General features: G+C 37.9%; 1 protein-coding gene across 1 annotated transcript in view; it reads left to right on the forward strand.

Moving 5' to 3' along the window:
• The window catches only part of ttyh2 (tweety family member 2), a 145,006-nt gene that overhangs the window by 35,506 nt on the left and 87,178 nt on the right, over window positions 1-22,322 (forward strand). The window contains exon 4 of the mRNA XM_060844822.1: window positions 19,086-19,197. Within this exon, the coding sequence (XP_060700805.1) occupies window positions 19,086-19,197 (112 nt within the window). The remainder of the gene's footprint in view (window positions 1-19,085; window positions 19,198-22,322) is intronic.

Raw genomic sequence — 22,322 nt, forward strand, 5'->3', positions numbered from 1 at the left:
GTGTTTTACGTATATTTTAACATCATTTGCTTTAGATTTTTTAATTCTGTGTTTCTGAGGTGATTCAATTATTAGCTTCTGGATATTTCTGTAGCCATGGTAATTTATTTTCCTAAAGCAGTTTGAGAGTGATAGTTCAGGGAGGTTAATGGGAATTTGTTTACTGTGGAAGATTTTTTGTGAATGAACAAACTATAGAATTGTGCATTATGTTTTCAGTTTAGAAGATCAGTAATTGGTTGTTTCTTTGGATTGAGGCAACAACATAACTGTAAAAAAAAGTTTTGGTTTTAATTTGGACAGTTTATAGAAGCTGGATATGTAAAATAATTGTTCCTGAGAAAGGGAGGTAGTTTCAGACCATTATAAAATAGGTTACCCCAGAGTAAGGAGTTTACTTTAAAGTTCCAAGCCAAAATTATTTGATTAAAACCTGGAAGAGGTTGTTTGAAGCTGAGAAAATCTATGCTCAGCTGTTTTAAGACTCCAGGAGGAGGTTTTCAGATTCTCAAATTGGGGAATTGAAGCCAAAGTTAAATAAAGCCCTGTAGCTATGGAAGAGAAGGGAACTCTCTCTGGTGTGAGTATTAAAATGTGTACTTTTGGAATTAAAGGGATTGTACTTTCCTATGTATTTTGAACTCTTTACATTTTTGTGTCTATGTAAATAATTTGGTTTATTCTATTTTCTCTTCTTTTGCACAATAAATATCTGGTTTACATTTAAACCTGAAACCTCAAACCTTTAAATGTTTGTGTTTCAGTGAAATAATACCTTGGTAAAACAAAACAAACTTGATCCAACAAGCCAACTTTCAGTCTGGGAACTGATTATCAAGTAGTAACATCAGCTAGGAACGTAACGGTATGGAAGTTCTCTTTGTATAGAAAAGGTTGACCTGTGAGCCATTCCTCCCCTCTGTGACCTGCCAGAACAATCAACAAATCACTATAGTGATAACGGAGAGGCAATGGCCTAGTGGATTATCACTGGACTGTTAATCCAGAGATCCAGATAATGTTCGGCGGACCAATGTTTAAATCCTGCCAAAGCAGATAGTGGAATTTGAATTCAATAATAAATTTGGAATTAAGAGTCTAATGATGGCCATGAATCTATTGTCGACTGTTGTAAAAACCCACCTGGTTCACTAACGTCCTTTAGGGAAGGAATTGTAAATCCTTACCTGGTCTGGCCTACATGTGACTCCAGACTCTCAGCAATGCGGTTGACTCTCAATTAGGGATGGACAATAAATGCTGGCCTAGACAGCGATGCCCTAATTCTGTGAATAAAAAAAACTACTGCCTGTTTAAATTCAGTTTTTCAATTTTAATATATATATTTAAGTATGCATTCGATGAAGTGGCATTCAATTTTATTTTTGCATATGTATCTGTAAAAGTAAAATTGGTTGCATTAAAAGATTATTTGAAGTTGTTTGCATTTAGTAAAATGTTAGTTGTAGCTCCCTGTGGGTGAATGTACTTTAGACCAAAGGTTTGATTTTATTTTTCCTTGCTATTTATCAGTTTGACCTCTGCATTTAGTGTAATGGAACTGATGTCCTGATTGGCTGGAGAGTGAATAATTATATACCAATCCTGTTCTTGAATGTAATCCAATGATTTTCACTGGAAAGTGCAAACGTGTTTCTGGAGCAGATTGAATGGCTTACCTATGATTCCTTCTATGGTGAACAGCATAATGATAATCCGTTGTTACAGCTCATGAACAAATATTCGTGGAGATAATGTATTAGAGCACAACAATGTCTGTAGCATGTTAGTTCAGTGTGAAATCATGTCTTCAGCAGAGTTGAAGGAAAAATTGGGATTAAAAGCAATAATAAACATTTGTGTTTTTCTTTGGTCAGTCTTCCCTGTTTCAATTCCAAGTGATATTTTACTTTTTGCTATTGTGAAATAGAGCCGGGTAGCTAAGGACTAGATTTCTGATGGTATACTTATCTGTATGAGTAATGGAACAGAACAAAGAATTTTGAATTAGAGGACACAGGAGAAATAGTGACGAATGTTTCTGTTCCAAATCCCAACCTGTACCACTAAAAATAGGGATTGGGAAGGAATGTGCCTTGGAGAAAAAATGAATTGTTCTGAAATGGCCTTTTTGCTGATTAAGCTTTAGAAGGGTGACTCTCACAGGCTGATCTGGTGGAAGAGGGTAACTGTGCATGAGCACAAGCTCTATCCATGAGAATATCATTTCAGAGGGAATCCCATTTCCCGTTCCCTTCCCCAGGTGACCATTTCATTTTTGGTCCTACATAATATCAACAGGGAGTATAACTCCATTGACTTCACAACAAAATCCAATTTGACCACATCCAGCTACTCGTTCCCATTTACGGATCACAAATTAAGGGTGAATTTGCTGGGCTTGAAGGTCAGTAAGGAAGAATTTTTTTACTCGGCGTCACTGGAATTCTTTTCCCCACAAGCAGTGGTGGCTTGGATATAGAATGTACTTGAAACTGAGCTGGGCAGATTGTTAGTTGACAAGGAGATCAAGGGTTAGAGAGGTAGATGAAAAAGTGGAGTTAAGACCACTATCAGATCAGCCATAATCTTACTGAATGGCAGAATGAGTTTGAGGGGCTGAATGGTCTACTCCTTCTCCTGTTCCTATTTCTGATGTTCATCTGCTGGAGAAATAACAGAATTCAGAATCAAACGGATAGTTCCTCTATTTGTGTATTCCAAAAATATGTGAACAATTGACTAAGTTCTTCTCCACTATGTTTCTGATGTCTAAAATCTTATTTGCCTAGTTGAGGAGTCAGGTCAGCAATAACCATTTTGCAAGCACAAGATTTTGGTTAGAGGCCATGTAAAATTGAATAATTTGGTTGGAAAAGGACCCCTGTTAACCAACAAAAGAGACACTGTCTCCAAACTCTACTGGAGGAGTGTCAGGCATTTACAATATTAATAAATTGAATCTATTTGAATTTTTGATTCTTGTGACCATGCCCTCTCAGTATAATTTTATCTTGTGACATTCAAGCTGTAAAGATCAGTTAGTAGCTTTCATTTTGATGGGCGATATTCTTAAAAAAGGGGTGAAAGGTTGTCAGGGAAGATGGAATATAGATTAATCTGATCAACTCTGATCATGTTGAATGGTGGAGCAGGTTATTGGTCCTAGATGACCCATTCCTGCTCCTGATTCACGTTATTAAGTAAAGTCAGTTATAAGATCTTGGTCAACACTGAAATCAATCATTTCTACTGATGTATTCTCTATTTTTGTTTGGTTAAAAAGTGACTTCTGTTCCAGATTAGTCAGGATTTACACCAAATTTTCCCTTGTAGGTTTACAAGTCATGAATTCTTTCTCTGGCTTGGTGCTGAAATTCTGAGTATTTCCCCATTGTTGAGATCAATATCCTTTGCTGAGGAGAAGAAGCATTGGATATGTGATCTATTGTCTATTTTCAGTATATCTCACTTTTCAGCATCTCCTTAACTGATCAGGTTGAGTTGTTTTGTTACAGTAATTTCCATACAGCTTTTTAATAAAAAGTATTATTTGCTTTTGAGGTATGGACAGCAAAAATTATGAATTGGTTCTTTAGCTTTACATCGTGTTGCATCGATGCTTTAGCTAGTCCTGGGCTGGAGATGTTTTGTAATAGGTCTTTTTCCTGCATCCAGTCACCAAGTCAGTGAAATGAATGGCTAGTAAACTATACCAGAAATCAATCCACATAGACTACGTTAGAGGTCATGAGCGGGTCTTTTTTTAAAGAGTTAATGAAAGCATACCTTACATGCCCAAGGATTAAATTATAAAGAATGATTATGGAGACTGGGGATGCATTCCACAGAATTGGAAGATTAAAGGTGATTTGATCAAGGTTTTCAAGAAATTAAAAGGAGTAGATCAGTGTTGCCATGTGCAGACAGTCAGCGGATATGTACACACTGCGTAGACAATGTTGGAGTGGATGATATAGATAGAAACTATTTTTGCTACTTAGGGGATCCAGAACTATCGATGTAGGCTAAAAAATAAGAGACAGATCTTTCAGGAATGAACTTCAGAAATGCTTTTACAAGTCAAGTGTGGTTGACTGCTCCAAATGCAGTTGACACTGGATCAGTTATTAATTTAAAGCTTGAGACTTAGAGATTTCTGTTAACCAAAGATATTGAGCCAAACATGGATCATGAATATGAAATAAGGTGACAGACCATTCATGATCTTATTGAACGATGTAACAGGCTCAAGAGCCTCATTGACCTATTTCTGTTTATTTATCAATGCATTAACCACCAATGAAGGAAACTTAATTTTCACTCCAGTATTGTTAAAATTGCAGCCATCCATTTCCAATTGGTACATTTGGTATGCCATCTTGTTAATATTGACTGCTTTAAAAATAGAAATTATGACAAAATATGTATGTACAACTACTCAACCTGATTTTGAGTATTGAGCTGATTCAGCCACGGTATACTCTTCTTCAGAATAATCACTGGACAGTGCTTAGTGCATCAAATTCCATTTCTACTTAGTCACTGTTGATTGCAGAAGCACCCTTATTTGGTATAAAACTGTATTTCATCCAACACTCTACTAGCAGTCCTCCAGGTGGTCTAGTAATGAAATCAGCAAACATAATGAAGGCAGATGTGAAAGCAATAGGCACGCAGAATGAATGAAATTCTTTGCTGCTGTGGAATATGGCTTTCTAACATAGAAATAACAGACTGTTGTGTTCTTGCACTAGGGAAGGAAAGACTAAAATTTTACAACGTGCTCTGTCTCTAAAGATGCATTTCCTTTATTGTACATCCTGTACAGTAATTTGCTTCTTACTACCATCCAGCTAAAAAATGTCAAAACTATTCTATTAATGGAATCTATTTTTGGCATTATAATCTCTCTTGTGATGCAGAATACATTGTGCCTGCTTTGAAGAGCCTGATGGAGTTGCAATTACTTGCTTAACAAACTGAACAAAAAGTTGCATAAAATACTCCCATGGGAATTTTTTTGTTGTTCTTTGTTGGCACTGAGCTACCGCACTCTTAATTTCACTAGTCAAAGCTTTCAGAAGCATGATTTCTTAGTCAAAATATAACATAAACATTACAAATAGTCCTTATTTTGCTTTCAGAGTTGAATGAATTTCCATTCTTGGTGTGAACAAGCTGTGTACAATCTATTGTGAAAGATGTCTTAATTGCAAAATAAGTGTAATCATCATGTTGCATTCCTCCTTTTTCAAAAAAGAAAAGAAGATACAGTGGCTTTCATTTTCACCGATCTGATTAACATAATACAGCTACACATTGTTTGCAATTCAGCGCGGTATTATTCATCCTGTTCTGTTATTTAATGTCCACAGCATTTGAAAAACTAGTATGTTTTCCTTTTTCTTTTTAAAAAGTTACCTTGTTGTTTCTCCTGTCAAATATCAATAATATAGGATCTAATCTCCTTTGTTTGTAGGAAAACATCCCATTATGATGTATAAATCCAGTCATATTTAAGAAAAATTAATAATCCATGCATTCAATAGTGATCAAATAGAAGTGGAAAACAGAAGTCATCAGAATAGGAAAAACTGAAAGGGAAATACAGTTACTTTATTTGCTTCTCCTATAAGGCAAAATTCTCAGTGTAATGCAATATTAGACGTTTATACCTTACTAAATATCTTGGAAATATCCACATCATAGGCCTCTCAAATTTTCACTGAACTATCATTATAAAATAAAAAAAATTGGGTGAATAAATCCTGTCTGAAGTGTTATAAATTCTCTCACATTCTGATCACGAGCAGGCCGATTACGTATTGATTGATTGATTGATTTTTATTTATTGTCACGTGTACCGAAATGCAATGAAAAGCATTGTTTACGAGTGGTACAGCAGTAGGCAAGGAGGTGCAGAAAAGAAGACTTAGATGGAGGCATATAGATGATGATGATGATCATTATCAGTCAAAACCAGCCTGAAAATGTTTTCCCAAAATAGCCTTGGCTATCCCAATAAGGTTTCAGAAGAACCTCAGCCCTTTCCAAGGCATATCTATGCATTTAGAAAATATTTAGGAAATAAAGTAACCTGCAAGTGCTAGTACAAGATTATAAGATTCAGAAATCAGGGTCCAGGAGTTAATTTGAGAATTACGATGACCTTTGACCTGGGAAACTGCAAAATAAGGACATTTCTTTAAAGGTCTGTGGAATCTGCAACTGTTGTGAAGAATATTGTTTGAAAATGACTTTTAATAGTTTGCATCTGTTGTATAGAGGTCAGTTGTAATTTTCTTGGATAGTAAGTAACACCAGTTCATGTGATCTGATCCTTGATCTGGAAGCAATACCAACAGATGGAAGCTACAGCCAGACTACCACGTTGCTGGCGACAGAGAGAAGAGCTAAAACAAATCAACTTGAGGATGAAGGTGACCAGTGCACAGCTGCAGACAGAGACAGAAATACAGAATTCCTGTCAGGAGGAAAAGCAAATCACTCTCAGGAAGGGACAGATGTTCTGTTTGACGGAAAAGAAGACAGGAACTCATGGAGATACACTCAGTTGGCTAATAAAAAATTAAAAATTTGGAAAGCTATGCGAACAGCTCGAGGTCACTAAAGAGCTTTGTCTCTTATGAGAATTGGTTTTACATACTTATGAACATGTAAATCAGGAGCAGGAATCGACCATTCAGCCCTTCCAGCCTGCTCTGCTATTCAGTAAGATCATGGCTGATCTAATTGTTAGCTGAAATCCACAATCTTGCCTATCCATGACCACCATTCAACCCCATGCTTAATGAGGAGCCATTTACTTCTGTCTTAAAAAAATTCAAAGACTCTGCTTCTACCATCATTTCAGGATGAGAGTTCCAAAGACATTCTATGCTTTGAGAGAGGGAAAAAAATTGTCTGATCTTTGAGTTAAATGGATGACCCTTTATTTTTAAACTGGCAGATTGTTCTAGATTCTTTTCTAGAGAAAACATCCTCCACACATCTAACTACTTAATGGTTTTTTGAAAGAGTTTAATACTTTTCATGATGATTCTGAATCCAGTGAGAGGGATTTGTTGAAATGAGACTACTGATGATAATCATATCCATGAACTTTGAAGGTGAAAGCTATTGCCATGCTATCCTGCATGTATAAAACCAGCATACGTATGGAACCATACAGCTAAATAGTGTTAGTTTTTGCAGAGAGTGATGAGAATACCTATGAAAGATGTACTTTTATTGTAGTGATTATTTAAAAGTGAAATTTTCCTGTTTAGTTTGCAGTATAATTTGCCTGTTAATTCATATTCATGTAGATTCTGATTTGTGTCAAAGTAAAAGCTACAAAATGATATTTTGTAAGCAATTTCTTCACTTTGAAGTCATTCAGTAAATTTCTTATTTTGACTTAAGGCTTCCACATGGGAATGTCACAATATCCACAGCTGCATGTAATGTCACACCTCACTGGGGCAGTGCACTGGATGTCATGCCCTGCTATTCCCAAAGTCATCGCTGAAGTTAAAACATTCTTATCAAAGTATGCGAAGTTCCCACTTTGCTGGTATTATAGAATCACGTTAGAAGAAGACATGAACATGTTTCTGAACTTAACAAGAATAACTATTTACTGCAAATAAGTAGGTCCTAACTACTGATACACAACTATGAACTGTTGATGTATAACTCTAAAGCCCAAACTTTAACTATAAGAAATGGGAACAGGAGTTGGCCATTCAGTCCCTCAAGCATGCTCTGCTATTGACTAGGATTATGGCTGATCTGACATTGCTCATGTCCATTTTCCTGTGGTGTCCCCCCAACCCATGATCTTCCTACTGGTCAAGAATCCATCTGTCTCAACCATAAGTGTACTCAAAGTCACTGCCCCACTGCTATGACAAGGAGTTCCAAAGACACTCAGTCCTCTGAGAGAAGAGATTCATCCTCATTTCCATCTTAAATTGGTATCCCTTAATTCTGAGACTATATCCTCTGGTCCCAGACTTTATCATGAGGAGAAACACTCTCTCAGCGCTTACCCTCTTAAGCCTCTTAAGAGTCATAGTGTCATTCTGCAAGGAACCAGATCCGTCGGTCCAACCATCCATGCCAACTACAATCCCAAACTAAACTATTTCAATTCAATCACCTCTCATTCTTCTAAACTGCTATAGGTAGAGACCTCCTCCTAACCCCCCACCCACCCCACATGGACACAAACAGTCAGACAAAAGAAAATTGGTGTTATGGGTCAAGGGGTAAAAATTGAAGTCAGCAGATGCTGGAGATCAGAGCTGAAAATGTGTTGCTGGTTAAAGCACAGCAGGTCAGGCAGCATCCAAGGAACAGGAAATTTGACGTTTCGGGCCAGAGCCCTTCATCAGGAAATTCATCAGGCTCTGGCCCGAAACGTCGAATTTCCTGTTCCTTGGATGCTGCCTGACCTGCTGTGCTTTAACCAGCAACACATTTTCAGTTATGGGTCAAGGGAAAAGTAAACTGGAAAAACCCCCGTTTGAATGGCACCAGTCTTCAGGATTCAATAGGGATTCCTTCTGTTTCCCAAAGTCTTCCGTTCTTTCACTTCTTCACAACAGACATAGACTGATTCACAAACCATAAAGGTTCTGACTTACCAGTCAAACGAAATAGCTTATGAGAACTGGTGAGAGAAAATAATCCATTTTTCTTCAGGTTTTAGATATTTTACTGGAGAGAGAGGGAGACATTTTCAGCAGGCCCAGGGGTTTCTGCCAATATCATTTGCAATCATAGACTGTTCCCCTATCAGCCAATGTCTTCAATCTGTTGGCCTTTGACATCTACAACTGGTCACAATTCCACAGTCCAATCAACAATCTGTTATCAGCCAAATCTCACTTTGTTTACATAATCCAGAGTTGTAGTGTCTCCTTTTCCACCTTTCCCCACGACTTGCATAGGAGCTGTGTTAACATGATTCATAATGATTCTCAGTAACTTGGTTTTTTAAAAGTACAGCAATTCCTTCCTCAATCATATTGTGAGTCATTTTCACAATTCACTCCACAATCAAAACTAGAATAAAAATTCACAGTAGTCATTAAATGCCATTGGAAGTCTATTGTGAACTTTGTTTAAAAAAAAATCACACAACACCAGATTAATAGTCCGACAGGTTTATTTGGAAGCACAAGCTTTCGGAGCACTGCTCCTTCATCCAATAACTGTGGAACTGGATCATAAAACACAGAATTTATAGTAAAATGCATATTAATGAACCAAAACCTGCAACCCATTCTAAAAGATGAAAGACTTAACAGGAATCTATGTTTGTTCAGTATGTCATGTCATTACATGACACTGTAATCCTTTGCTTAAATTTTATATTTTATGGTCCTGTTCCACAGCTACCTGATGAGGGAGCAGCGCTTCAAAAGCTAGAGCTTCCAAATAAACCGGTTCGACTATAACCTGGAGTTGTGTGATTTTCAACTTTGTCCACTCCAGTCTAACATTGCCTCCTCCACATCATTGTGAACTATGACAGAATTTTTTTTTCAGTGTTCACAATATTCCTGTCACATGGTAGTTGAAGCAAGAAAAAGCTCAGCTTCTATCTTATTGTTGATCTCTTCAGAACTATTTATGTTACCACTTGAAATGCAAATTATCTGTATATGTAATTAAGACTTGTGTTTGCTGTAATCTGCAAACGTTTTCTGGAAAAGGATTTCATTGTTTACATGGGATCAAGTTGTGCTACTGGTGTAAGTATTTGTTGACAGTGGATGAAAAGACGAATAGGCTCGAAGTCTTCAATAAGAGACTAACTACAAGAATTCAGTGATTACTTATGCAACAAATCCATTTTGGTTGAGTAATAATCATCTTGAGTTAAAACAAATGGCACAATCTCATTGCATTCTCCACCAAGTCCTTGCCTCGACAAAGTGCAGAATAAATGCCTCTCATGCTTAGATCAAAACAACACATTGCCTGTAGGGGAGTCCTTTCTATCAATAGTGCCCCACTGTGATTCACTTGTGCAGATCTGACATTTCAGGCACCCAAAAAATTTCTGTGGACATTATTGTGAGAATGTGTGCAGGGTTTAAGCGGCAGGGAAAGAGTTAAGTTCTGAATTTTGTGAAACAAGAGGTTCAGCTGAGCATGACTCAGATCAGATAAGCACTAACACTTAACAATGAGGTGCTGGAGGCAAGGGTAATGGGTTAACAAGGTGGAAAAGCATTCATTATGTCAAGCCATTTAACAAGGTGAGATAGCATTCAGTTTGTAATGTCAATTAACAAGATGAAAAGTATCCATCATACTTAATGTGGTTGAGTACATTCATTGTATAACAGTAAAGGACTTGATCTCTGCTATTGATCCTTGTTGATTGTAATGGTCACCCAATTAATATGTATGTTGCCTTATCTGGATGCTCCTCCCTGTAAAATGACAAGATAGTTAGCATCAGAGAGAATTAGAGAATCCCTACTGTGTGGAAGCAGGCCATTTGGCCCATCGAAAGATTTTATTTATTTTATCCAGAATTGGAGTTCCCTTATGATTGAGTGATTTGAGCACCGTTCTCAATTCAGTTTTTGTAAAATATGTTGGGCAAATGGAAAATATCACTTTCATATGACATTACCCAATATCTCAATTTCTTTTAAATTAGCAGGCCAATTATTAGATGTAATGCTTTTCCATTTAATGTTGGTTAGTTCCAAACACTTTCTGATTTGCAATCTGTAGCAATTACTTAGGGAAGCTGGTGAAATGGAAACAAAAATAAAACAATTGTGTCAAGCTGAGCTAAGCTTTTGGAGAGAAGATGCTTCCTGTCAGCATTTCTCAACTAAAGTGTCTCACTTTGACTGTTGTAGTCCGAGTTTGGTGGGATCAATGCCCAATAACCAGGGCTCTGGACTGTAGGTGACCTGTTGTGCCCAGGGCCAGGGACATTTCTATCGCTGTCCTGGGGTCAGGCTTGCAGCTTGAATCAGCTCAGAATAATGCAGCGAACTTAGCAAAAACAATTGACATTTAACCTTTTGTTGCTACTCTTGTATAAGATGCTGCTACTTTCTTCAATGAACATATTGGTTGAAATTTCTATTGAGTTTAGCTGTTGGTTAGCAAAGAAAATTGAGGGATTATATTTAAGCCTGGGAACTGGAGTCCAAGCTTACTGTTATCACCACTTTTGTGGGAGTTAACGTTCAATTCTTAAACAAAAATAGAAAAATGTTGGAGAACTGATCCCTGTGGTACACCACTTGTTACATGTTGTCAACATTAGAGTCATAGAGATGTATAGCACGGAAACTGACCCTTCTGTCCAACCCGTCCATGCCGACCAGGTATCCCAACCCAATCTAGTCCCACCTGCCAGCACCCGGCCCGTATCCGTCCAAACCCATCCTGTTCATATTTCCATCCAGTTGCCTTTTAAATGTTGTAACTGTACCAGCCTCCACCACTTCCGCTGGCAGTTTATTCTATACACGCACCACTGTCTGTGTGAAAAGGTTACCCCTTAGATCTCTTTTATATCTCTCCCCTCACCCTAAAGCAATGCCCTCGAGTTCTGGACTCCCTCACCCCAGGGAAAAGATCTTGTCTATTTATCCTATCCATGTCCCTCATGATTTTATAAACCTCTATAAGGTCACCCTCAGCCTCCGACGCTCCAGGGAAAACAGCCCCAGCCTATTCAACCTCTCCCTATAGCTCAAATCCTCCAACCCTGGCAACATCCATGTAAATCTTTTCTGAACCCTTTTCAAGTTTCACAACATCTTTCCGATAGGAAGGAGGCTTGAATTGCATACAGTATTTCAAAAGTGGCCTAGCCAATGTCCTATATAGCCACAACATGACCTCCCAACGTCTGTACTCAATACTCTGACCAATTAAGGAAAGCATACCAAACATCAACTTCACTATCCTATCTACCTGCGACTCTACTTTCAAGGAGCTATGAACCTGCACTTCAAGGCCTTTTTGTTCAGCAATACCCATTAGGACCATGAAAAAGGTTAATTCCTGTCTCCTCTGTACTTCCTGTTCACCAGCCAAACTTCTATCCATGTCAATATACCATGTGCTTTTATTTTTTGCAATAACACTTGATGTGACACTTTGTCACATGCCTTTATGGAAAATCTAAGTTATAGTATATCTATTGATTCCTGTTTATCCACGGCAACTGTTTTTTTCACAAGTCATTTATATTGGTTAAACATGATTTCTCTTAATGTGAGGGCAGTGCATTCAATATAGCCCACCTAGACATCAGCAAGGCTTTTGATAATGTCCTGCATGAGAGACTAATCGCAAAGATAAGAGTCACTGGGATCCAAAGATGATTGGCTAATTAGATCCAGAATTGACTGAGTGATTGGAAGTAAAGATGCTCAGTTTGGGATCTAATTAGATTCCCTACAGTGTGGAAGGATGATGACCAAGGGATGTTTTTGTGACTGGAAGCCTATGTCCAGTGAGATTCTGAAGAATAGGGGCCCTTGCTGTTTTTGGTATGATTTAACCGTTTAGGCTTGAATGTAGGAGAATATAGGGGAGGCACAGTGACTTAGCGGCTAGCACTGCAGTCTCATAGCGTCAGGAACTCAGGTTCGATTCCAGCCTCGGGCGACTGTCTGTTTGAGTTTGCAAATTCTCCCCGTGTCTGCATGAGTTTCCTACGGGTGCTCCACTTTCCTTCCACAATCCAAACGTGTTCAGGTTAGGTGGATTTGTGATACTAAATTGCACATAGTGTTGGTTGCATTGGTCAGAGGGAAATGGGTCTGGGTGGGTTACTTTTCAGAGGGTCAGTGTGGACTGGTTGAGCCAAAGGGTCTATTTCACACTGTAGGGAATCTAATTTAATCTAATTGATCAGAAAATTAGTTGGTAATATGAAAATTGATGGGATGGAAAATAGTGAGGAGAATATTCTCAAATAACAGAAAGATACAGATGGGCTGATCAGTGGCAAATGGAATTCAATCTGGATAAGTGTGAGATAATGCACTTGGGCAGGACAAACATGGCAAGGGAATACATGGAATACGACAGAAGGACCCTGGGAGGCACTGAGGATCAGATGGACATTGGTGTGCACGTTGAATGGTCACTTAAGATAGAAAGATAGGTAGATAAACTATTAAGAAGGCTTATTGGGCACTTGCCTTTATTAGCTGAGGCATAGATTTTAAGAGCAAGGAGGTCACATTGGAAGTATATAAAATATTTTATAAGCCACAGCTAAAGTATTGTATGCGTTCTGGAATCCACATTATTGGAGAGATGTGGGTGCAATGGAGATTTACTATGGTGTTGTCAGGACTGGAGAGTTATAGTTATGAGGAGTTATTCCCTCTTCATGAATTCTTTGATCATGCTTTTGTTATTTTTATATTCCATTCAATCTTCTGACTTGCCATCGTCTTCACATAATTATTTGCTTTCCTTTAGTTTTTGATGCTTTTTAAAAACTGTTTCAGTTAACCATGAATGGTGGGGCCATCCATTGGAATTTTTTTAATTCTTTGAAATGCATTTATTCTGTACATTTTGAAATATCTCCTTAAATGTCTACCACCACATCATTATTGACGTATCCTTCAGCATAATCTGCCAATTCACTTCAGACAGTTTAGTTTTGATGCCTTCCAATTTGCCCTTATTTACATTGTAAACAAAGAATCTAAATGAGAAATTTAATCTGGTTTTGGTTGCTGCATCCCAGTGGCACCTTCACTATGAGATTGTTAATTAATCCTGTCTCATTGCATAATACTGGTTTAGAAAAGCCTGCTCTTTAATGAGTAGAATTGAGTGGAAAATAGTAGACTTATAGAATAGAATCATAGAATTCCTGCGGTATGCAGGCCATTCGGCCCATTGAATTCACACTGATCATCTAAAGAGTATTCTACCTGTACACAGCCCTCCCTGTAACTCTACATTTCCCATGGCCAATCCACCTAACCTGCGCATCTTTGGGCTGTGGGAGGAAACTGGAGCCCACAGAGGACTTCCATGTAGACACAGGGAGAAAGTACGAACTCCACGTAGACAAGAGCTGGTCTTGAAATAAACAGGAAACTAGCAACATAGATTCCGAATTGGCTGATAGATAGGAAACAAAGTGTAAAATTAGATAGATACTTTGTGAACTTGGAGAAGCTTTGTTGTGGGGTTCCTTGAAGGGCAGTTTTGGGACCTGTAGTGATTGTAATGAGTTCCCTGATTGAGGCTGTTAATCTGGTCCGATCAGGGAGCTCTGGCTGACAGATAAAATCAGGAGTATCAGAGGTTTTGTTCACTTTGAGACCTGGCTCTGAGGAAGCCGTACCAGTGGCAAGGACTCAATGCATGTAACTAAATGATGACTTCTTGACAGGATGCTGGCCTCTGTGGGTTATTTCAGAACCCATATTTCTTCCTGCCCTACATTAATGACGAGGATCATAGAATTCTGCCAGTGTGGAAGCATTTGGCCCACCGAGTCCATAACAGCCCTTCAAAGAGCATCCCTGCAACTCTGCATTTCTCACGGCCAATCCACCTCGCCTACACATCCCTGGACTGTGGATGAAAACCGGAACACTCGGAGAGATCCCACACAGACATTGGGAGTTTGTGCAAACTCCACACAGCCAGTCGCCTGAGGGTGGAATTGAACCCAGGTCCCTGAGATGGTAGTGCTAACCACTGAGCCACCATGCCAATCATCTTAATGTGCAGGAAAAATTTGCAAATTTACAGATTTACAAAACTTGTAAACTGAGAGAAAGACAATATAAAACTACAAATGGACATTGATATTTGAAGGAGTAGACAAACAGATGGCAGATGAAGGTCAACAAGAAAAATGTGAAGTGGTGCGTTTTGATAGAAAAAGAATATAAAGAGACAGTATAAAACAAAATGCTACTTTAAACAGTGTACAGGAGCATAAATTCCTAAAAGTGGCAGTACAGGTGGAATGAGCAGTTAAAAAATGTGTATATTATCCTTGGCTTTAATAATAGGCGCATAGAGTACATGATCAAGGAAGCTATGCTGTTGAACACATTTTGTTAGTTGTCAGCAGGTGCATTGCTGACAGATCAAGCAGTCTCGGCAAAAACTTTACCTCCTTTTATGTTGCAGTGGATTGTAGCATTGATTAATGGGAATTCTCAGGGTGGAGCTGCAATGATGGCATTGCTGATGACCTCAGTGATGGTATCCATCTAGGCAGTAAATCATATTAAGCTATTCTTGCAGATTACGAACTGTGAAATGAAAAGCACTAAAAGCAAATCACTTTGCAAATATTTACATATTGCAAAATAAAGATTTGGACAAAACACACTGGATGAAATTGAAAGCTGAAATTGGAAAAGTTATTTTGTTTTTAAAATTTGTTTTAGAAAATCTTACAGCTTTTCTTTGATGACCTTAACAGTTTACATCAAATATAGTCTTTTTCAGCCTTGGTTATTATTAAGATCATGGTTTAAATACTCCATTACATGGGATTTTTAAAATTGGCTAATCAATAGTAATGTAAGAGCAGAAAGTGGGAAGTTCTTAACATATCAACTATTTCAATGATTGTTGCTCCCAGGGTTGGTGTTCACAGCATCAGAGCACAGTGATAGGCTGTAACTTCAGAATTTCTACATTTACCTGCACTTGCTGTGATCAATTTCAGAAGGTGATGGTTTCATAGAATCATACAGCATGAAAATAGACCTTTCAGTTCAACCAGTCCATGCCAAACACAATCCCAAAGTAAACTAATCCCACCTGCCTGCCCCAGCCCATATCCCTCCAAACCGTTCCTATTTGTGTACTTATCTAAGCATCTTTTAAACACTGTAACTGTGCCCACATCCACCACTTTCTCAGGAAGTTCATTCCACTCGTGAACCACCCTCTGTGTAAAAAAAATCTGCCCCTCATTTATTTTTTTATTCTCTGTCCTCTCAACTTAAAAATGGATCACCTTGTCTCAAAATCACCCATTCTATGGAAAAGACACTTGCCATTAACCCTATCCATGCTCTTCATGATTTTATAAACCTCCTATAAGGTCACCTCTCAACCTCCTGAGCTGCAGTGAAAAAGGTCACAGCCTATCCAACCTTTCTTTATAAATCAAATCTTCCATACCTGGCAACATCCTGGTAAATGAATGTTTTCTGAACCCTCTCCAGTTTATAATCTCTGCTCAGAACTTAACACCTGATATCCAGCTATCATTTTTGTAAACCAACTTTGTACTCTCTTTGTACGGCAACTTGATAATCACACACTTGCTTGAAATGAATTTCATCTAACAAAGTTTCACCCATTCACACGGTCTATCAATACCCCTTTTAACATTTGTGCTATTATGTGCAAAACTTTGTATCTAACCTTGTGCAGTATCTCTCCTGGGAGTGTTCTGATGGTAGTCACTTAGAAGTTGGTATCCGAATCCCTTTGAAGTCCAGATGATTATGCAGAATCTCTGAAAATCAGTTATTGAATAAGGCACATGAAGAGATGCAAACAAAGGTGGCATATGCATGCTATAACAGGGATCTGGAATTATAAATTTATGGTCAAGTGAACTAGGTAATTTTTAAAAAATGTTGGTTGACAAATGAGAGATGAAATTTATCTTGCAAGTGTTCATAAACTTTGAAAGTTTAATTCCACACTAGAGTGGGAAAGATTGATTTGTGTGGCCTCAGGCTTCATTTATTAAAGGAGATTAAGAGCATTTGGTAAAAGATTCCTTTTTGATTAAATTTCTCCATCACTAATCCCAACAACATTAGAATGCTTGGTCTGTACCAGCAGAAATGTACAAGCTGGTTCTCTGTGATGCATATTTAAATATTAGGTAATTCCACAAGAACTCCCAATATTTTGAATTAATTTCAATAAATCTCATCAGATCTTTTACAGCAATTCTTTGTTTTTTGAATTTGAACTTCAGTGAGAAAAAGCATAACCAGTATACCTTGCTGTTAAACACCTGAAAGGCTGTGTAGACAACACGTTTTAAAAAACATTATTCATTTTTTTGTGCAGGTGGAAACTTTGAACATTACTTTAATAAAATTGAATTAAAATTTATATTTGCATATCTGTACTTTTTTCTGGCTCTGTGACATCCATATATACCAATCATCCAATTCAAAATTCTCATGCCCATCTTCAAATCCCTTCATCATCTTTACTCATAATCTTATCCATTCTCTTTTTGACCTTGCATTGCAGCCAGAAATGTCTGCCTCCTTGACTTCTAAGCTGCTTCAGACTTGATTGTTTTTGAAAGCTACAACTTGTACTCAGTGCATAGAAACAAGATGGATTTGCAGTTATAACCCCATGCATAGATGGTAATTCTATGCATGTCAAATAGTTAATTCAGTCGGCTGGACAGTTGGTTTTTTGATGCAGTAATATCACATCATGGGTTCAATTCCTACACTGAATGAAGTTACCATAAAGGACCCTACTTCTTAACATCTCTCCTTGCCTGAGGCATGGTGACCCTCAGGTTAAATCACCACTGATCATCTCTCTTAAATGAGAGAGCAGCCCTATCATCCAGTAAGACTATGATGACTTTGCTTATAAATCAGATCTCAGAATTAAATCTGGCTTGATGGATCCTATTTTTTTTAGCACCACAGCTAATGTGGTGGACAGTCACTGAAACATAGTCACATGAGGCTGAAGAGTATCTTTACTAACAAGAATAGAAGCTTATATTAAAAATATGAAAGTAAACAAATCAAGCCACCGAGAAATAGAAGACAGTTGGCAAGATCTTAAATCACACAGACAGTAAATCTTTCATTATATTTCCAAATACCATCAATTTGTAGAAATTCTAATCCAAAAAAACCTCCATGTCAAATGTTTAATTTCAAATTAACTGATAGTCAAAGTTTCTGTACAATACACTGTAGTGTCCTCATACATCAATATTTGCTAAACTCAGAGCTTAGTTTTTCTCAGCTTTTAACAGCATGCAGCTTTCTAATCAAACAATCCAGATCTGGAAGTTGCACAAACTAAACTTTTCTACTGAGATAATTTATTCTCTTGACTGCTCTGAAAAGACTTTCCAGCAGATGGACTATACTTACTCTGATCCCAGTCAGGTCTGTACTGAACTACCATTAAAAACTTCCAATGTCTAGATTTTTGAAACCAAAAATCAATCCTTGATTATTCTAAATTGAAAACTGGTGGGCCTTCAATGTTTATTCCACCTGTTGCAAACCAAGCCAGTATACTGTAATCAATTTTCTGTTAACACTCCAGGGATTCCCTGCTCTCTAGCCTGTGCCGGATTAGTTCACCGTTGGGGAAAGATCATCTGACCTAGTTTTAATTTTAAACATGCATTCACAAAAGTAACCATATACTGCAATTTTGAAACCCAAGTCTTAAAAATTGTGTTAATATTTACACCTTTTATTACATTATTTTCTTGCATGTTGCTACAACAGGTGAATGCCCCTATCTGGCATATTTTGTGCTGTTTGGTGAACATGTTATATGTTGCTGCACAAATGTATAAATTCTTATTAACAAAAGGCAAAATATTGCAGTTGGAAATCTACAACATAACTTAAAAAGCTGGAAATATTCAACAATCCAGGTCGCATCTCTGAGAGAGATCTGTTCAAGATCTGAATCGCTGTGTAGCAACAATTGCCCTTTGTATTTGTGAATATATAAAGAGCTAATATTGAAATACATTAATGATTCACAGTGTGAAAAGATGCGCCATCTGTATACAATGTATGATATAGCAATTGTAGGTTTTCAGGGCAAGAACATCATAATGTTGCATCATTGACAAAGGATTACATACGCTAATAGCTATGAGAGTTTCGTGACCTGAAGTAAATCAAATGACTTGATGCCATTTGAACGTTTCACTGCATTACTGACTTTCCATTTCATTTCTTTCTTCCATCTGGTACTTTCTTTCAGTATTGTTGAGTAATGTGTAAATGACCCATCATATTGATTTCTTTTCAGAGAAGTTTATTTTTCTTTTACAGTGCTGCTGTTGGGGTTGGCTTCTATGGAAACAGTGAAACAAATGATGGCGTCTACCAACTTACCTACTCCATCTACAATGCTAATCATACTCTTGCTGGAGTTGATAGTTTGGTAAGGCAACTAATTTTTACATCTACCTAATAATTATTTAGTTTGTCAATATTCTTTCATGGAACATTAAAATACAGTAACTTAAATGTATTTTTTCTCCATTATTTTTTGAATGCTGTTATGGTCTTGCACAATAAATTAAAATGAGCAGGTTTGTGGAGGTTTATAGCTCAGGTTGAGGTTTAGGGTGTAGGTTTGCTCACTGAGCTGTAGGTTTGATATCCAGATGTTTCATTACCTGGCTAGGTAACATCATCAGTGGCGACCTCCAAGTGAAGCGAAGCTGTTGTCTCCTGCTTTCTATTTATATCTTTCTCCTGGATGGGGATCCTAGGGTTTGTGGTGATGTCATTTCCTGTTCGTTTTCTGAGGGGTTGATAGATGGCATGTGAGTTTTCTGGACGTCACAGTAGAAAGAAAGGACAATGAAGAATTCAAACCTGCATATACAGAAAACAGACAAACACTGACCAAATATTCAACTACACCAGCAACCATCCCAACGCACACAAACGAAGCTGTATCAGAACACTATTCCAACAGGCCACTACACACTGCAGCACATACGAACGACGAAAAACAGAGGAGAACCACCTATACGACGCATTCAAGAAGAACGGATACTCAAATAATACAGTACGCAGATTCCTCAAGAACAAACTACAACAAGCAGACAAAACACAGCCAGAAACCCTAACCACCTTACCATATATCAAAGAAGTTTCAGAAATGACAGCCAGACTACTGAGACCCCTCGGAATCCTAGTATCACACAAACCCACCAACACTCTCGAACAAAAACTAACAAACTTAAAAGACCCAGTACAACTCATGGACAAAACCAACCTCATCTATAAAATTCCATACAAGGACTGCGACAAACACTACATAGGACAAACAGGAAGAAAGTTAGCCACCAGGATACATGAACACCAGCTAGCCACAAAAAGACACGACCCTCTCTCTATCATAGCCCTACACACGGATGAAAAAAAACCCACCATTTCGACGGGGACAACACATCTATCCTGGGATAAGCTAAGCAAAGACATGCCAGAGAATTCCTAAAAGCCTGGCACTCCAACCACAACACCATAAACAAGCACATAGATCTAGATGCCATCTATCAACCCCTCAGAAAATGAACAGGGAATGACATTACCACAAACCCCAGGAACCCCATCCAGGAGAAAGATATAAATAGAAAGTAGGAGACAACAGCTTCGCTTCACTTGGAGGTCGCCACTGATGATGATACCTAGCCAGGTAATGAAACGTCTGGATATCAAACCTACAGCTCAGCGAGCAAACCTACACCCTAAAATTAGAATGAGGTTTTTTTTAATACATGTACAGTTCATAATGTGATTTCTATAACCCCTAACTCAACAGGTATGGGATTCTTGTGCTTACATTAATATTAACCAAACCAGTTGTATATTGCAAGTTTTATAAAATTAATATATTTAATAATTCATTACAAGAAGGTATTATGCCACAGCGGGTACTCCGATTTCCTCCCACAGTCCAAAAATGTGCAGGTCAGGTGATTTGGCCATGTTAAATTGCCTACGGTGTTAGGTGCATTAATCAGAGGGAAATGGGTCTGGGTGGGTTGCTATTCGGAGGGTCGGTGTGGACTTGTTGGGCCAAAGAGCCTGTTTCCACACTGTAGGGAATCTAACCTAATCTACTTGTATTTAAGATTTGAAATAGACTATGTTCAGCGAAGGATAGACCAGTTGCCTTAACATTGTAAGCAGAGAAAATTATGGAATTCATACTACAGGAGAAAGTAGGAAACCATTTGGAAACCAAAAATACAGTAATAAATAGTGAATACAGATTTCAAATCAGGAAGTATTGCTTGACCAACTTCATCGAATTCTTTGAAGAGCAAATCAAGACAGTGAATGTGAATAATGAAATTGATATATCTGGATTTCTAGGAGTCTTTTGATAAGATACCATATATGAGCTAATGAATAATGTCACAAACCAAGTGAAGAATAAGTACAGACTAGATTCCTGACTGGCTGTATGACAAAAAGCAGAGACCAGGAGATAGCTTTGTAGTAAGTTAGAAGTGGGATTTGGTTATCACAAGGGGAAGTTAACATAAATTGTGGTTCACAGTTTATGTTAACAACTTAGGTATTAGAATCAAAAGCACAATTTCTAAATTTTCGGATGGCACTAAATTGAGGAGGATGGTCAGCACTGTGGACGATTACATCAAATTATGAAAAATATTAAGAAACTTATAAAATGTTGTACCAATGAAGTCTAACATAGAGAAGTCTGATATTTTCCACTCTTGGAAAAATAAAGAGCTAATGTTTTGCTTATAGAGCCATAGAGTCATACAGCACGGTAACAGACCCTTTGGTCCAATTTATCTATGTCGACCAGACATCCTAATCTGACCTAATCCCAATTGCCAGCACTTGGCCCATATCCCCCTAAACTCTTTCTATTCATATACCCTACCAGATGCCTTTTAAATGTTGTAATTGTACCAGCCTCCATCACTTCCTCTGACAGCTCATTCCATACAGGCACCACCCTCTGTGTCAAAAAAATACCCTCAGGTCATCTCACTGTAAGCCTATGCCCTCTAGTTTTCAACTCTCTCACCTTAGGAAAAAGACCTTGATTATTCACCATCTCCAATCCTTCATGATTTTATAAACCCCTATAAGGTCAGCCCTAAGCCGTTAACACTCCAGAGAAAACACCCGCAGCCTATCTAGCCTCTCCCTATACCTCAAACCTTCCAACCCTGGCAACATCCTTGTAAATGTTTTCTGTACCCTCTCAAGCTTAACAATATCCTTCCTACAGAATGACGATCAGGATTCCTTGGGGAATAAGAAATTCAACAAGGTAGAGAAACAGATGTGGATGTACAGAAAAAAATTCACTAAAAGTTGTGGTAGAGGTGAATAAGTCCTGATGAAAGGTCCTGCCCAAAATGTCATCTCTCCTGCTCCTCTGATGCTGCTTGACCTGCAAGGCTTTTTCCAGTTCCACATCTTATTGACTCTGACATCCCAGCATCTGCAGTCCTCACTATGTCCAAGTAGAGGTGAATAAAACTGAAAGACAAACAGATCAACAACCAA

This window comes from Hemiscyllium ocellatum, chromosome 25, assembly GCF_020745735.1.
Source record: "Hemiscyllium ocellatum isolate sHemOce1 chromosome 25, sHemOce1.pat.X.cur, whole genome shotgun sequence".
In the NCBI taxonomy this organism is placed as follows: domain Eukaryota; kingdom Metazoa; phylum Chordata; class Chondrichthyes; order Orectolobiformes; family Hemiscylliidae; genus Hemiscyllium; species Hemiscyllium ocellatum.